Source organism: Diceros bicornis, chromosome 1 (genome assembly GCF_020826845.1).
Source record: "Diceros bicornis minor isolate mBicDic1 chromosome 1, mDicBic1.mat.cur, whole genome shotgun sequence".
NCBI lineage: Eukaryota > Metazoa > Chordata > Mammalia > Perissodactyla > Rhinocerotidae > Diceros > Diceros bicornis.
In genome coordinates, this window is record NC_080740.1 from 54,531,726 (window position 1) to 54,548,357 (window position 16,632).

At 52.9% G+C, this 16,632-nt stretch overlaps 1 protein-coding gene across 1 annotated transcript; it reads right to left on the reverse strand.

The window, feature by feature from the left end:
- Positions 1-1,778: 1,778 nt before the first annotated feature.
- On the reverse strand, positions 1,779-3,565 carry NEUROG1 (neurogenin 1). Its single transcript, XM_058541372.1, has one exon. The coding sequence runs from the start codon at positions 3,215-3,217 to the stop codon at positions 2,483-2,485; it is 735 nt and encodes a 244-aa protein (XP_058397355.1). The 5' UTR covers positions 3,218-3,565; the 3' UTR covers positions 1,779-2,482.
- Positions 3,566-16,632: the final 13,067 nt, after the last annotated feature.

Here is a 16,632-nt window from a genome sequence, read left to right on the forward strand (position 1 = left end):
GTTGCTCCGGACAAAGCTCCTACCGCAGCCGGGAGCTCCGGAAGCTCCACGAGCGCTGGGGCATTGGGGTTGTTTGTTTGCTGGTAGTTTTCCCAAGGATTTTGGACAATGATAACCATAATTGGCTGCTCTCTTCCTCTGGGTGAGACAAGTGCACCCATACCACGTCTGAGCAGAGTCTCCACAGGGGACCTGCCCTTCTTGCAGACTCAGCCTGAGCCCCTCAGAAAGCTGGAGGGAGTCACTTCAAGCATCCTATGTACGAGAGAGCAGAAAATCTGATGCAGACCATTTGCGTCTTTTGCTGTAGGAAAATGCAAAGCCAGTAGAGTGAATTAATTCTGAGACAGACAATGGAGCGGGGCCCGGGCAGGGTCATTCAAGAGACACAACTTTTTCCCTGGAGCTTTTAGCAGAAGCAACTCCCTTCTGAGCCCTGGCAACTTCTGAAGCTTTTCTTGGAGGACTCTTTGTCTCTGCTCTGAAGGCAGAGAAGGGATACAACTCTCCAGAAACTTCAGAAAAGGAGCCTTTTTATCTGAAAGAGGCTCCTTGCCCATGGCTGGGCTTAGCGATGCCTGCTGGGGACCCAGCTTATGAAACTGTGGATCCAGCTTGTCAGGACACATGTGTGGGGAGGGAATACACTTCCACAAGAGGAACATGCTATGAGTGGTCGTACTTCTGGCCCTCTGCTTTTAATCACCTCCTAAATGGATATGGTTTCCCTAACACTACAGAATACTGTTTTCCTGAACTCATTTCCACTTCCTCCTGCTAAATAATTATATTCATGAAAAGGGGCAAGCGAGTGAGAAAAAAACTGGTCTTAATGTGGGGTAACTTATGAGTTAGGAAAAGAGGCAGCAAGAGCATTTTAGGAACTATCTCTTGTAATGATCCGCATTCTGAAATTTAAAACAAAAGCCACCTAATTGTCAGACAACAAACATGCTGCAGCCAGAAAAATCCCCACTGTGTTTGGGCGGCTGGTTTCCCTGGCAGCAAATGAAAGCTTTCAGTGTTGCCCCTGAGGACTGGCTGAGCGAGCCAGGACGGAGCTCACCTCACGTCCCTCTCTCCCCTCACTGTGGGCACAGCGTGTGTTTGTGTGTGTGTGTGTGTGTGTGTGTGGTGTGAGCGTGAGGTGCAGGCACATCCTAACTCACAATTTTAGCAGCTGCACACCCCGCCCAGGGACACCTCACCAGAGTAATTCATCCCACATCTCACAGCCAGGGTGATCTCAGGCTCAATGGACAACAATTTGGAGGCATTGTTTACAAATCAATTTCCCCCTTTAAATAGGCTGTTATAAGAGTGGACCTTTCTGCTTGCCCAGCCTGGGACCACCTGTCACTGGGACTTCCTAGCCAGTGGTCACACTGTATTGATCTTTTTAATCCCCTCTCTTTGAAACACAGAGCCAGCTGATGTGGAGTTCCTCAAAAGAAAGACTCGCCCACTGCCACCACCTCTACAGGTAGCTGCATATCCGGGGCTAATTCCCCACTAAAAAGTCTTAATTGGCTTATGGGGAGCCTGAAAGATCTCCCTTGTGTTTACAAGGTGAAAGGAAATGATGGATCCCCAACACCCTTGTCTGTCTTTATCCGTTTCTTGGTGGAAATCAGGTGCATTTTATTTGTTAATTGTTTTTGAAATGGGGCTGGAGGGTTCAGAGGTGGTTGGGGATAGCGTTTCACTTTCGTGGTTGAGCCGCCAGCAGGAGGGAAGAAAAGCCCCAGAGAGACATCAACATTAGGCAAGAAACTTGGTGACATTGTTTTTAGTTTATTTACATGAGACATCTGCAGTACAAAAATGTAAACTTTGATAGCTCATAATAATAGAATAAACTCTTTATGTACAAAAATACATTTTCATATGAATGAAGCATCTTGAATAAATTAAAGTACTCTCCAGCCCAGTGCCTGAATAGCTACGCAAGAGTCTCGGGTTCTTCCTCGAGCAACCCTGCAGTGGTGGGGGTCGGGATCCATAATGCATGAAGCCCACTCCTTGTCTCTCCTTTTTAAGCCTTTTCATTGTATTGTCAGCCGGCTCAAACCGAATTTTCATGCTCGTTTTTCTTCATTAGAGTTCTACAAATTGTAAAATTGACTTTTCACCTCGTCTTCAGGGGCTGATCTGTCCCTTTTCTAAATCACACTGAAATGGTGGCTGGGGTCAGCTCTGAGCCAGCCACAAAGGAGGTTTTGTGGAGTTCAGAAAGTGCAAAAGGGAAGGCCGTCTAGGGGCGGGCAGGAGGGGCCCGGGGCTGAGGGCTGGAGGAATAGACCAAGGGGCAGCTACGGCGGCGAGGGTGCACCGACGTAGTAAGCGGCTCAGGTATCCCCCGCCCCTTGAATGCTCCTGCTTCCTCTCTCCGCCTGGACTGGGGGTCCGGAGGCCGCAGCTGGGGCCCCATCTACTGCCTGTTGCCTGGGGGCGGGAGAAGGTAACGGTGTCTAAAAAGGGCCTACTGGTAAGGGATGAAACAGGGTGTCGTGTGGAGCAAATCCTTGGGCAGGCCAGGGAAGGAGAAAAGGGGGTCGCCGGGGCCGTAGGCGAAATCTTCGGAGGCTGCGGGGCTACTGGGGTCAGAGAGTGGCGAGGCGGCGGCGGTGCAGGGAGAGGAGGCAGCACCGGAGCCCCAGGACTCGGAGTCGCTGGCGGGGCTTGGGGGCCCGGGCAGGCAGGGGGCACACTGCGGCGGCAGGAGGCGCTCCCGGGCACCGCCCCCGGGCAGCCCCTGGTCTGCCAGGCGCAGGGTCTCCGCCAGAGCCCAGATGTAGTTGTAGGCGAAGCGCAGCGTCTCGATCTTGGTGAGCTTGGTGTCGTCGGGGAAGGAGGGCAGCACGCTGCGCAGCGCGTCCAGCGCCGCGTTCAAGTTGTGCATGCGGTTGCGCTCGCGGTCGTTGGCCTTGACGCGCCGGCTCCTGCGCAGCGAGTGCAGCAGCGCCTCTGAACGCACCCGCGCGCGGCCCCTGCGCCGCCGCCTCTCCTGCTCGTCGTCCTGCGCCCGGGAAGTATCAGACGCCCCGGGAATCCCAGGAGCGCCCCTGCAGGCTGGCACGGGCGGCCCCGAGGCGGAACCTGGAGGTTGGAGCCTGGCACAGTCCTCCTCGTCGGTGAGGAAGCCGGAGAGGTCGCTGCTGCTGCTGCTGCTGGCGCAGTCAAGGTCCGAGAGGCGTGTGTCCAGAGAGGCTGGCATCGTTGCTTTGTTCAGGACCGACGGACGGATAAGATGGAGCTTAGAGGGCAGAAGCCTGGGCTGAGGGTAGGGCCGCCGGGGCGCACTTACGTTCCGAACGGCCCGGGCCTACTCTGTGCCCGCTTCGGGCGCGAAGGCCTGGAAGGGCGCAGGGACGCACCGGGAACTTAGCCTCGCTTTCTCGCCTCGCTTGTAGAGGCCACACTCCCGGCTGGTCTCCCGAGTGATCTTGCCGGCTATCAGATCAGCTCGTGTGAGTACCGAGTGTGGCACACGACCGGCCTCAGGACCCCTTAAGTACCCGGCGCAACAATGGGCGCCCCCCCCCTTGCCACCGCCGCCCCCGTGGCAGCTCCGGTGAATGGAGCGAGGCGGCAGGTCAGCCCCGTGCGGCGCCCGGGTATTTGCATAATTTATGCTCGCGGGGGGCCGCCCCCGCCCCTCCCCCTCCCGGAGCGTGCCCGTAATTACCGCGGGCCAATCGGCGGCGTCGCGCGGCCGCGGGAGCTGTCTCTGGGCCGAGCCGGCCAGGGCGTCTCCAAGCAGTGAAACCCAGGCGGGGGCGTCCCGCGATTAGCTGCCGAGGCACGCTCCTCCGGGGGCGGGCGGGGCGCCCCTCGCTGGGGTGGGATGGGGAGGCGGGGCGCCGGCAGGAAAGTGTGAGCGGTTCAGCGAGTTGCGGAAACCTGGAGCCGGCTGCGAGCCTGGGTTTTCTTCCTCTCTCCGGCTGCTGAGCGGTCTGGTGACTTTGGGCAAGTGATTTGACTTCACTTTCTCCATCCGTAAATGGGGCACAAGTCTACCCTGTTGAGGATGATGTGAGGTCATGTTCGTGGGACACTGGGCAGGGCGCTTTTGTAACCCAGTGCCCGATGAATGGTTGCGAGATGCAGCGCCCTCAGAACCCGGGGAAAACCCTATCTAGATAGACCAGAGAGCGGCCAGGTGAGGGTCATAGAGCAGAGGGCAGAGATAAACGCCCCTGCTCCGCCCGGGTGGGTGAAGAAATAGGAGAATGGCTCTGCGGACCTTCACCCGGGGGCGGGGGTGTGGGAGGCAGTGCGGAAAGTAAACGAATGGATGATTTCCCCAATTGGATGGAGTCTCCACTGAACCCTCCTAATCCTCCCAACCCCCCCAACCCTGTCCGAAGACTCTGAAAAGTCACAGAAGCCTGCGAATCCGCTCCACTCAGGAGCCTCCACCGCTCCCCCATCCCCTTTTGCGCTGCATCCCTTGGAGCGGTGCTTGCAGCCTCTGAGGCTTCTTCAGAGTGCGAGCCAGCGAGGGCCCGGGCTTTCCTGGCCCAGGAGAGAGGGTAGCAGGTACTCAGCGGAGCCCCTCTGCACCTGTCCCCTTCTTCCCCTCAGTGATGTAAAGGCGCCGGTTCTAGCAGAAGGTTTTCACTGCCGGTCAGGAGTCACTTTTCTCTGGTCACCAATGATCACTCTGGAGCAATAGAAGCCCAGATCCCCCCAACTTAGTCCTTAGGGGAAAATAGTCCCCAAGGAACCCCAGATCATGGGGGTGGGGGGTAAAAATCAAAATGAACACCTTTCAGCAAAGTTTCAGCCTCCTCCCCATGATATCTGGGTGGTGGCCTCAGGCCTGGTGCCTGGCCTGCTGTCCTCGGTGCCGACTCTGCCTGGGACACTGTCCACTTTCTGGAGGGGTGCTGTCTGGAGGCAGAGCCCTCTGTGGCTGGCTGACCAATGCTTGTCTTCTGGTCAGCAGACTCTACCCAGCCCTCCCTTCCCCCCACTGCACCCCACATGTACTCCCAACCTAGAGGGAAGGCTGGACTCGGCCATATATAAGGGCTCTAGGTTTGTTAGAAGTCACAAAAAGTGTCTTTAATCAGCCTAAGCAAGAAAGGGAAATTGTTGGGTGATCCTGGGCATCTCAAGGAGCCCAAGGGCTGCTGGCTTTGATATGAGTCTGCAGGAGCCCGGGGTCCTCACACCGCTTCTTGCCTCTGTTTCTCCTCCTGCTTTGGCTTCCCATGGTCCCAGTACACTGCCACCAGCCTCCACTTGATGACAGCGCTTGGCCCCTGGATTATTTTCCTGCGACTGCCATAATAAATTACCACAAACTAGGGGCCTTAAAACAACAGAAATTTATTCTCTCACAGTTCAGGAGGCTAGAAGTCTGAAATCAAGGCATCAGAAGGGTTGGCTGTTTTTGGAGGCTCTCAGGGAGAATCCATTCCATGCTTCTCCTAGCTTCTGGTGGCTCCTGGCAACCTTGGCATTACTTGGCTTGTTGCTGCACCACTTCCGTCTCTGCCTCTTTCTCCTCTGTGTTTCCTGTGTCTTCTTTTTTGTCTCTTATAAGGACACTGGTCATTGGATTTAGAGCTCACCCTAATCCAGGATGCTTTCATCTCAAAATCCTTACCTTAATTGCAGCTGCCAAGACCCTTATTCCAAATAAGTTCACATTCTGAGGTTCTGGGTGGAGATATCTTTTGGGGAGCCACTATTTCGTATACTACAGTTCCTTTTCCAAATTCCTGGAGGAGAGAATCTGTTTGGTCAGGGGAACAGGGTCATTGGAGTGGCCATTTGTCATTTCTTGGCTGCCTTGCACCTGAAGAGCCTTCCTATTGAGGAATTTGAATACAGGAGCACCTTCCTCCCCATTCCTGGCAATTAGGGCATGGCCAAGTGACTTAAGTGGGGTCGAATGCATGTCCCACTTGGAACTTACACTCTAAGCCAGTGGCAGTTCAGAGTACACTGTGTCGTGGCAGCAACTTGGAAGGGCCAGTGGTGGAAGAGGTGGCCTAGAGCCAGTGGGTGCCCTGACCTAGCTCTTCTCTGGGCCTGCCTTCAGCTGTGGTTCTGCACCGCCCGCCCCCCACCCCGGCCTGTTTTCCAAGCCTGGTTCTTCAGCCTTCCCACTGATTGCAGGAGAAACCCCATAGTAGGCCTTTTCCTAGTAGGGCTTTTTTGCTTGAATTGGCCAGGTTTGACATCTGTGGTTTGTTAAATACGACACCAAGTTAAATGCTCAGGTTGCCAATGCGTAGAGACTGAGGCAACCTATATACCATATTGCTTGCCTGTTTTGGACCAAGCATTGTGCTAGAGAGTGGGGAACAGGGTGAAAACCTGGCTGATGGGGGCCATGGGCTCTGAGTCTCATAAGCCTAGTGTTCAATGCCGGCAGAACCCTTGGAGATTATTCATCCATCCACTGCACCTCATACGTGGGAAACTGAGGCGGGAGATGGGGACGTCTTTTCTCCAGGTTACCCCAGGGATCACTGGTGGTCAGATTAGGGCCAGGATCAGGAGTCCTTTCAGCTCCCATTCCATGTTTTCCCATCACCATTAATCAATAAAGACACAGTGAGTACCTGCTGCCCTGTGCCAGGTGCTCTGTGGAGAAGCAGGCAGACCTGTAGTCCTGGGGCAGGGGACACGTGGCCACAGACAGGTGACCTGCTCCTGGCTAAGAGAAGTACTGAGGGCCCATTAAGGGGAGCAGATCTGAAGAGCATTGTGCATCCCCCAAAGGGAAGGCTTCCTGGCAGAGGGGGAGTCGAGAAGCCCTTGAAGGATGGTTGGGATGTGACTAGACAATCTAGACAGAAGGGAGAGGTGGGGATGACTGTGGCGGCAATGTGGAGCCAGTGGGAAGAGGGTAGGGGGCAGTTGTGATGGGCCTTGAATGATCATGGTGGCCTTTCTTCTTCCTTTCTGTCTCCTCCTCTTGCTGCTCTCTCTGAGCAGGGCTGTCACAGTTATTCCAGTGGTTTACTGCACAAGACTATCCAGGGCACATGGGAACTAAAATATAGCCTCTCCACCCCCCGCCAAGACACGCACCCTGATGTGGGACTGCATCTGCCCAGAGAAGTGTGCTTTTCAAGTGTGCTTTTCAAATACAAAGGCACCTTATGAGCTAGTAGTGGCTCTGTGCTCTCTCTTGCCTTTGTCCCCCTCCTCTGCCGGAGCCTTAGTGGCCTGACCAGGCAGGCATCTTAGCCTTGCCCTGCCTGCTTGTGGCTCTTGGGCAGTACATGTGGCTACTCTTCCCTGGATGTTAGTGCCTGCCCCTGTGCTTTTCATAAGTGCATCTGAGGCTTGGGGGTTCCTCCTACAAGTGACCCACTGTGAATGGAGCTGACCCCTGGGAGGATGAGGATGAGATGGTAACTTAGGCTCAGACCTGTTCCTTTTGCGACTCAGAGATTTCTCCTCGAGAGAAAAAGGCTGGGCCCCTTCTAGGAAGGTAAGTATCCTTGCTGGGTAAGATGAAATTTCCACCCCCCCAAATCCCTTGAAGCCTAGTACAGAGCACATCTGTGGAAGCCCTCATTCCCAGAGCACAATAGGATGCGATGTGGGTGTGTAATAAATCCAACCACAGCAGGCGCCAAGGTGGTGAGGGCTGCACCAGGTGTTCTGGCTGCCTGATGTGGGAGCCATCCAGCTGCCAATCTGCTGGGGGGTGGAGGTGGGTGGGTGGGGCAGATGTTCCAAGGGACTGGATTAAGCCAATTTCTCATAGTGTGGTCACCTGAGGTGGTAGTGATGATGGAGGTCCCCACCCCAGACACCCAGAATCAGCATCTCTGGAAATCTGGACCACATGCTGAAGCCGCTATTGACTGATACCTAGATCCTCTGTTTGCCCCTCATACGGGGATAAATATCTTGCTTTAGCATTCACCCTCCTATCCTGTGCTTGCCTAAGCCCTTGAGGCAGATCTTGGATGGTCCTGTGACAGCTCAGAGATGCTCCAAGTGATGCCAAGACTGGAGCTCCTCCTGTGGCTTGGCCTGCCTGTCTGATGATAGGGACAGTGAGGTGAGGGGAGGATCCTTGAAAGGCACGCAGGGGCCAGAGGGTGCACACCTGTTCCGGGCAGCTCTGGAGGTCTGGCTCAAGACCACTGTGGAACTAGCGGGGAGGTGATTTCATTTCTTTATTGAGAGGACATTTCTGACATCAACAGACTGATGAAGAAAGCAGTTTTCTGGGGAGATGGGAGGAAGAAGCTCTCAGGGTTGAGCAAGGCATCCGATGCTTTCAGGGTCTTTTGAGATTCTTGGTATATGTATTTTTCTTAATAAAGAAAGGCCAATATAGGAGAAAATAGTGGCAAATTATAAATGTTTACATGTAATAAATTGATGTGATGTACACATAAAAACACAAAGCAGTCTGTGCTGTTCACAAGAAAATTTCAGGATTTTAAAATGAACATCAACTTATAGTGCCTGTAGGCATGGAGACCCAGGGATAGATCCAGATTTAAATTTGTGGTGCATATCTTCTTCCTCCAGCCCTGTCGGTGTCTCAGTGACCATGTGTATGACTTCATTTGGAGTTGGTACCCACAGCCTTCAAGCCTGTTTGTGGACATGAGGCTGAGCCGAACGACCTCCTTGCCATCTTCTCTTTCAGTTCTCAGAAACAGGGAAGCCTGAGATTGAGTAAACTATCTTTTAGAGATGCTGTAACAGGAGTGAGGCTGAGGGGTTAGTGTCCTGTAATTACAAGTGCTCGGATGATAATCTGAATGTGTTGGAGTGGGGAGGACACCATCACGTTTCATACTTTCCCCCCCAAATTGTTTTTGCTGACATTTGTGATTCCCCATCCACTCCAGTTGGTTAGACAGAATATTAAGTTCAAGAGTGCTGTGGCAGCTACATATAGATCTGAGTTTTGTGTGGTTACAGGCAAAGTATGCAGCTTATGATAGGAGAGGTGAATGGTGCTGGCCCTTTACTCAGTCCCTTATCCATCCAGGTACTGGGCACAGGGCAGCGCACTGCACTGAGTTTATAAGGCTGTTGGCTAACATCCACAGGGGCAGCCTTGATGGGCAGTTTTGCAGAAGGTAAAGCTGTGGAGAGGGCCACGCTTTCTAAACAAGACTGCTCAACTTCCATCATCATTTTCTTTCTTCAGCTACCTGGGTGGGGGGAGAGATGGCATTGATTTTGTGGGTGGCATTTTGGAAAGAAAAAGTTGTAATCTTTTTAGAAAAAAGGAAGAAAAAGGTGCAGTTACTCAAGAGGAAGGGATGAAGGATGATGTCGGACTCAGAGGCGGGCAGTGTTCCTTTCAGTCCATTAAATACACCCGCAGATATGCGTTTCCATCTAAGAGAAGCAGGGTGGGGTTGGGGGAATGGAAAGGAGAAACAATTCCCTATTTTCTTTACTGATGACCCATGACAGTTGTGGAAGGGGGGGAAAAAGGGAGGAGGGAGACGAGGCAGGAGGGGGGAAACAGAGGGGTCTTTCAGTGACAGAGCAAGGAAAATGGCAAATTATCCATGGTTTCCAGAAATCCGTGGAGGCCCCCTCGGCCCCTGCCCTGCTAAATACAGTGACGGCTGTATACATCTCCCACCTCAGAGATGTCTGCTTGAATATTCTGTGGCATTGTGTACCGATGTGTTTGGTTGTGTACAATCTACATACGTGTGGGATAAATCTTGGCCTCCAGGGGAAGTCCTGGTGCAAATCTACTTTATTCTAGGGCTGTGTGAGGAATGTTTTCCAAAAACACACTGGGCAATTCTGCAGCCAAATGAATTATTTCCCCAAGAGTTTTTCAGATTTGATTGGAGTTCTCAAGCCTGGTGGTGGTGGGGGGACAGTATGTGCTTGAGCTGGCCCAAGGTTTGAAGTGCATTTGCGGTATGGGCCAGTCTAGAGTGAAACAATGTCCTTTTTGTACCCCAAGTAGAGTGGGGGAGGCGAAGGGGGTGTGCACGCTTGTGCAGGGAGGGCCTACAAGGGTGCAGGCCCTGAAATGAAGAGAGAGCAGGCAGAAGGTGCTCCCCCCAGCCCCTCCCCAGCAGTGAGGCCTGAAATCATTTTCATGTCAGCTGCTTGAGGCTACCAAGCAATCCAGACCCTCCTTTAAAGCCTCTGAGTTTTGCTTTTGTAGATTTCTTCAAGTTAAATCTGGGCTCAGATTAAACAAAACAAAACAAAACAAAATACAGCCCCTGCTGTTGCTGTCACTAGATTTAGCTCCTCAAATCCAGGCTGCACCTGCCCCAGGATAGTGCTAAAGCCAGAGTTAATTTTGCTGAGAAGTTTCATTTTGTCTGCTGCGTTTTTCAATTCTTAAGAATGTCTTCAGTTGAGATGAAAAACATTTCCGCCTCAAGATGCTTGTGGATCAGGTGTGGGGAAGCTGCGTCAGCGTGTTTTCTTCTTCCTGGGCAAAAGAAGTTGCCATGAAATTTATCCTAATGGAGTTTAACTATTGGTTTATGAAGAGAATTCAGAAATAAACACAGAGAGTGGAGAACTAGCTGAAGGGTTTTCCTTTTGCTTTTCTCTACCTTAACACTCAGCGACATAAATTCACGTAGGGTTCGAACACAAATGCATTTTGTTTGTAGTAATTAAAATGTTTTAATGAGACAACCATAAAATCCACCATTAATTATTTTATTTCAAACACTTCTGCCTTCTTTTGAACCAGGTCTATTTAGAAATAGTTTAGAGAGTAGCCTGCAGTTTTATTCTTTCCTCTGCATTATACACAGGAGTGGAGAAGTCATTTATAAATAATTACACAATGTTTGGGGTCTTTGGGCTTGTATAATATATCAAAGCGATTAGTACACTTATTGTTCCATTGTAAATGCTTTTTTTCTCCTTTCAGTTTCACTTGCCTTGTCTTCTAGCTAAACCTTTTTCTGGAAATCTTTTGTCTTCTTCATTCTTTTTGCTTGTTACAGTCCAGGAGCATTCTTCTTTTTCAAACACTCGCAGCAGGAGCAAAGAAAGTGACTTCGGCCGCATCCTAAGTTTTACCGTAACTTTCTGGCATTTTCTTTTCTTCCAGTTTTCCCAGACTACCTAGGGGCAATGAAGAATTATAACATACATGAATTATGGGTACTCCCCTCGAGTTAAAGGGGGAAGAAAGTGCCTCATTTTCTATGCCCCCCAGGGCCCGAGCGAGCGGGCGGCCGCTAAACAATGTATTTATCACTTTGCATCTCTTTGGGCCGCCGGCCGCCCGCGCCCCCACCTCGCCGCCGCCGCGGGTTTGCTCCGGCCCTGGAGAGCCGGCGTTTCTCCATGTCTTTACGGAGCCACAAATAAAGCCGCCTTGGCTGGAAGAAGGGGGCCTTCCGAGCACTGCCAAGACGACCCTCGCGCCGCGGCTCTTCCCCCTGCGCGGCCCCGGGAGCGCGCGGGGGCGCTGGCCGCAGTTCCCTGCCAGGCCCGCGCGCCGCCCAGCCGCGTGAGCCGATTAGGGCGGCACGAGAGGCGACCGCGCCGCCACCTCCAGCCACGTGAGGAGGGCAATGGCTTCAAAGGTCCCCACCAAACTAATCCTTGTTATCCAACAAGGCAGGACACTGCGCCACGCCAGGATGGGGCTTGCGTCCTGGGCTGGCTCCGCGGGCGCAAGACAACGGCCCAGGCCGCCCAGCCTGCTCCTGGGGACACGGGCAAGGTGGGGTCATTCCCGGTGACCACGCGCCTGCAGAAGACGGGGGGCGTTGTTACAAACACTTAGGAAACTTCAGACGCTCTCCTAGAGAATAGGGATGAAATCAGGGGAAATCGGAGAATATAGGTGTTGGCATTAAAATAAGGCGTCTCATGAAGAAACAATAAAAGATGGGTGGAAGAAAAAATGCGGGTGAAGAAAATCCTCGGGATTTTCTTCACCAAAGCAGGCGTGTTGGGAAGCTCTTCGGGAAAGCCAGAAGCCTGCCCGTAGGATCACCTCTCCCGAGGTGAAGAAAATCTTCGGGAGAGGTCCAGATATTCGCCTCTGGGGCATTTTCCGAGGCTGAGGGCGTGCTGTCACTCGGTCCCCTCCCCCAGCCCCGCCTGGCCCGAGGAGCACGTCGCAATCTGTCAGCCCCTCGCCGTTTCCATATGAAGCGCCGCCGGCGCCTCGGGAGCCTGAATGGCCGCGCGCGGTCGGGCGGGCACAAGCCCCGCGGCCCGGCTGGATTTGGCCGTATTTGCATAGCAGGTGCTGATGCTTGTCCATTCTTACTTAAAGAAGTTTTAATGTGGGATAAATTACCAGGAATTAGGAGCAGGCGTGGGCGGGAATAAAGGGACCCTGTTGCCCGTTTTCTTACCGCCGCCTGTTGCGAGGAAGGAGAGCGATATTAAGTGAAGTTCGACTTGAAAACTCCTCTTAACAAGCTACGAACCCCCCAAAAGGACCCAAGAGAAAACAGGGGGGAACTTGACGCAGTTTGATTTTAGAAGCTGTTCTGTAGCGAGTAAAGCAATAATCCTAGGGATAGTAATACGATTAGCATGCCAAGATCTTTGAGTCAGAAAGTCTGGTCGAGTTTAAAATGTTAATCCTGACCCTAATCCGCCCCATTGGCAGAATGGAAGTGCTGGGCACGAGAGTTTATGTTTTCTTCTCCTACCTGCAAAGAAACATCAGGCGACGCCCACATTGGCCGGTTTCTTGATGACAATAAGGGCACACCAGCTCTGGGCCACCAGGCGCTAGCCAGGGCATCCTCTGGGCAGGGGTGCTCAACTTTCCTCTCCCCCAGGACACCAGGCTCAGGTGGCTCTGCTGCCCTCAGGGGTTCATTCCATCTATCTGGAATCTTGCAAAGGCTTGGAGCACAGTGGAGTTTCAAAGAGATGGGGTTTTGAAGAGTTAGGGATTGGAGCGGCTCACCCAGCCCTCTCTAAGCCAGACCCAAGGGTGTCCTCTTGAAAGGGACAGCCTGGTTTTCAGGTTTTTGGGGCCTTGGGGCCTGGGCACTGGCTGCCTCAGACTCCAGTCTGCCAGATTGTGGGTCTGCTTATTGTCTTCGTGGGAGAAATACCTGGAGTATTGGGCCCTTAAGGGGTCTCCAGATACTTGGGGGACTGAGAAGGGGCCACGGAGAAGAAAGAGTGGACCTAGCTTGAGCACTGCTTCCCCCTGCGCTGTTCATACCAAGGTGCTGTCAGACAGTATGGGGACAGCAGGCTGCCTGCTCTCCGAGGGGATGAATGCCAGGGTGCTCATCTCCTTTGCCCTCTGGCTAAGGAGCTCGTCTCCTCCCCTCGGGCCCACACACTGCTTTTTAGAGCTCAGCCTCCTCTGATCTCTGGTGGTTTCTCTCTCCTGGCCCAGTTTGACTCCACTTTGGGGCAGGATTGCACCTGGGATCCTACGGGCAGGCTTCTGGCTTTCCCGAAGAGCTTCCCAACACGCCTGCTTTTCGTGGAAGGCAGTGTGAGATGCCCAAACAGACCATATGGTTTGGAGCGAGAGCCTTGGAGCCCACAGACAATGGGGAAGTGAGAGGCCCAGGTCAGTGGCGGAGCTCACGCGGCTGCAAACCTCTCTTTCAGCCTAATGAAGCTGTTGTCTGGGGGTAATGATGCAGATGTCCCCGGCCTTTCTCGCCACGATAGTCTAGAACGTGATTTGTCATACAATCTGAATCTTTGGGAGGACTTTAGACAGAACCTCCCCCAAAGATGGAGATGAGCCATATGTGCACTTTGCATCTGAAGTGGGGGTGGGGGCAGCGGGAGGGAGGACACCGCCCACACCGACTTCCCAGAAGGACAGCGTTCTGACAGCCGGGAGGACACCATCCCCATGAGTCCAGTGCTGCCTGATCCCAGGGGGCTTATAAGTGGGTGCAGCAGTATCTAATGAGAGAGTAGCAGTGTGTGCTGGGAAAAGATGTGGAGGATCTGGATATTCCAAGAGGGGTGATCATGGCTCCCCTCATTCTTTTTTTCCCGTGCTGCGTCATGAGGATAGAGAAGGGGCTGTTCTGGACGGAATGCTCACTTAATGGCAATGTTTAGATTTCGCTGTGCTGAGTGCCCCAGCTGATGCTAATTGGGGCCAAGATGGACATTTTTCAGGGAGTATTTCTGAAGCAGAAATAGTGAAAGAGAAGCAGGGACCAGGCGACAGGCATCCTGGGCCTGGGGCTGGTGGGGAAGACACAAAGCAGAGTGAGAAAGACAAACAGGAAAGTGTGAAAAGCAGCCCCCCGTGTGCATGTGAGGGAGAAGGTAGTGGCTGCTCCTTACAGGGAGGGAGACGCCTCTTAATTGCACCTCAGCTCTGGCACTGTGGGTCCCCCCAAGTCTGGGCACAGAAACGTATTACTCACTGTCAGTCTAAGGAAAGCAGACTGCCGTGGAATGCATTGATCTAGGAGCCCTTTTTTGCTGAATGCAATAGAGAAGCACCAGTGGCCCATCGTGACCCTAATGATAGCAATGACAATGGAGGTGCCAGGAGAAGGGTCTGTGGGATGGAGTCTGCCCTAGAAAGGGAACAGGAGAAGCAAAGATGACACATTCACATCTGCCCACAGGCGAGGCCTTTCTTTTATGCCCCTCCCTCTTCTGTGCCCTCAGCACCCGGCGTTAGTGCCTGGCCCAGCACAGTTGATGCTCAAAGGATATTCGTGGAGAGAATGGATTTGTGCATGGGCACCGGGTGTTCACGTATGTGTGTGTCTGCCTGTGCGTGGCTCACATGCATGTATACATGCGTGCACATACACCACCCTTCCTCACCTTTAGGGGAGAAAGGAGCAGGGAGCTGCGTTGTACCACTTCTCTGGGATTACTCCATCTCCTGTAACCTGAGAATTGGCCCACAAGTTGGCACCGCAGCGCCAGGCTCTGCTGGGTGCTCAGCCCTTGGTGGGCAGAGGGCTTGCTGGGTGGGTATCTGTTCCCTCATTCTGTGGTGGTGTAACTTTAGGAGATCAGATGGGGTGGAGTGGGAAATGGAGATGTCATAATCCGAGGAGGAGAGGTCCCTAATTACCCTGCTGGCTGTGGGGGTCAGGCAAGGGCTGATAGAAACCCTGGTCACGCCTTCGCTACCAGTCACTCCCATGGCCACAGGTAAGTCGTAGGCAATCTCTGCCAAAACCTTGGCCACATGATACTCTTTCTGCTCCCTCAGACACCTCCTCTCTGGGCACTGAGGGAGAGAGGAGGGGAGTTAACCGCGGTGACAACACCAGCTCTCAAAGCCGGAGCCACAGGCTGCTCACCGCAACAGCTGTTACCACTGAGAGGTGTGTCCTGGAGTGGGAACTGGGAGGTGGCTCTCTTGGAGTCCAGGATGGGCTGGGGTGGGGGTGCTGGGAACGCAGCAGGACTGGATTTTCTGCTCATTTGAGGGCTATGCAGAAAACTTTATTTAGAAAAATGGGAATCTTTCTAAAACATCCCAGTCTTCTTTTTTGCTTTAACAAATATGCCCATTTGCATGCGCACTGGGAATGCCCAGGGTCAAGATGCTCAGTACTGGTCTCTCTTTACTTGACTCCATCATCATTATTGTTATTCATATTGATATAAATACTATTCGTAAGCAATTTTTGTGAGAGGGACATTGAGCGACACCCTCAATATGCATGATTTTATTAAACTCACAAGCCTGTGAGTTGTATATTTTTATCTGCCTTTTAAGTATGAGAAGACTGAGGCTCAAGGAGGTTAAGATACATGTCCAGGGTCATGGAGCCAGCAGGCAGTAGAGCCAGAATTGGAACACAGGGCTATATGGCTTTAGTCCCTGTGATGTTGACCACTCAGCCTCCTTCTGTCCCTTTCGCCCTTTATGTGAATACCCACTCTGGTCAGCTCCAGCTAGGGGCTGGGAACATGGGGTGGAAACCACAGCCCAGCTCTGTGGGGGAGGGCAGCTGTCACAGGTGTGGAGGTGGGTGAAGCCCTGTGGGAGAAGGTCCGTGCGTGTCTGCTGGTTGCTTGCTCTTGTGGGGAAGGGCTGTGACCATGGCACGCAGGGGACCTTGTTGTGTTTGAAGTTGATCTCTGGGGCCGGCCCCGTGGCTTAGCAGTTAAGTGTGCGCACTCCACTACTGGCGGCCCGGGTTCGGATCCCCGGCGCGCACCGAGGCACCTCTTTTCCGGCCATGCTGAGGCTGCGTCCCACATACAGCAACTAGAAGGATGTGCAACTATGACGTACAACTATCTACTGGGGCTTTGGGGGGTAAAAAAAAAAGGAGGAGGATTGGCAACAGATGTTAGCTCAGAGCCGGTCTTCCTCAGCAAAAAGAGGAGGATTAGCATGGATGTTAACTCAGGGCTGATCTTCCTCACACCCACAAAAAAATAATGAAGTTGATCTCTGTTGTTGTTTTCTTAGTGAGAATCGAGAGGTCTGGGTTCCCTCTGCTACCTTGAGAAAATCCTTCTCCTCTCAGGCCTCATCTTCTGCATCTCAAAAAGGGATAATGGGGTGGGAGTGGAGGTGTATAAGGTGTCCTCAGGGGCTTGCAGACCAGCGGGAAGTCTCCAGGCTCACTGATGAGTGCTGCCCTCACTTGACTTCTTGGGGAGTCACCTGGCTGTGTGACGTTAAATGATCTCCTTTCCTCCCTGGTCTCCCTATGTGCACTGTGAGCAGAGCTTATGAGGGGCTGAGAG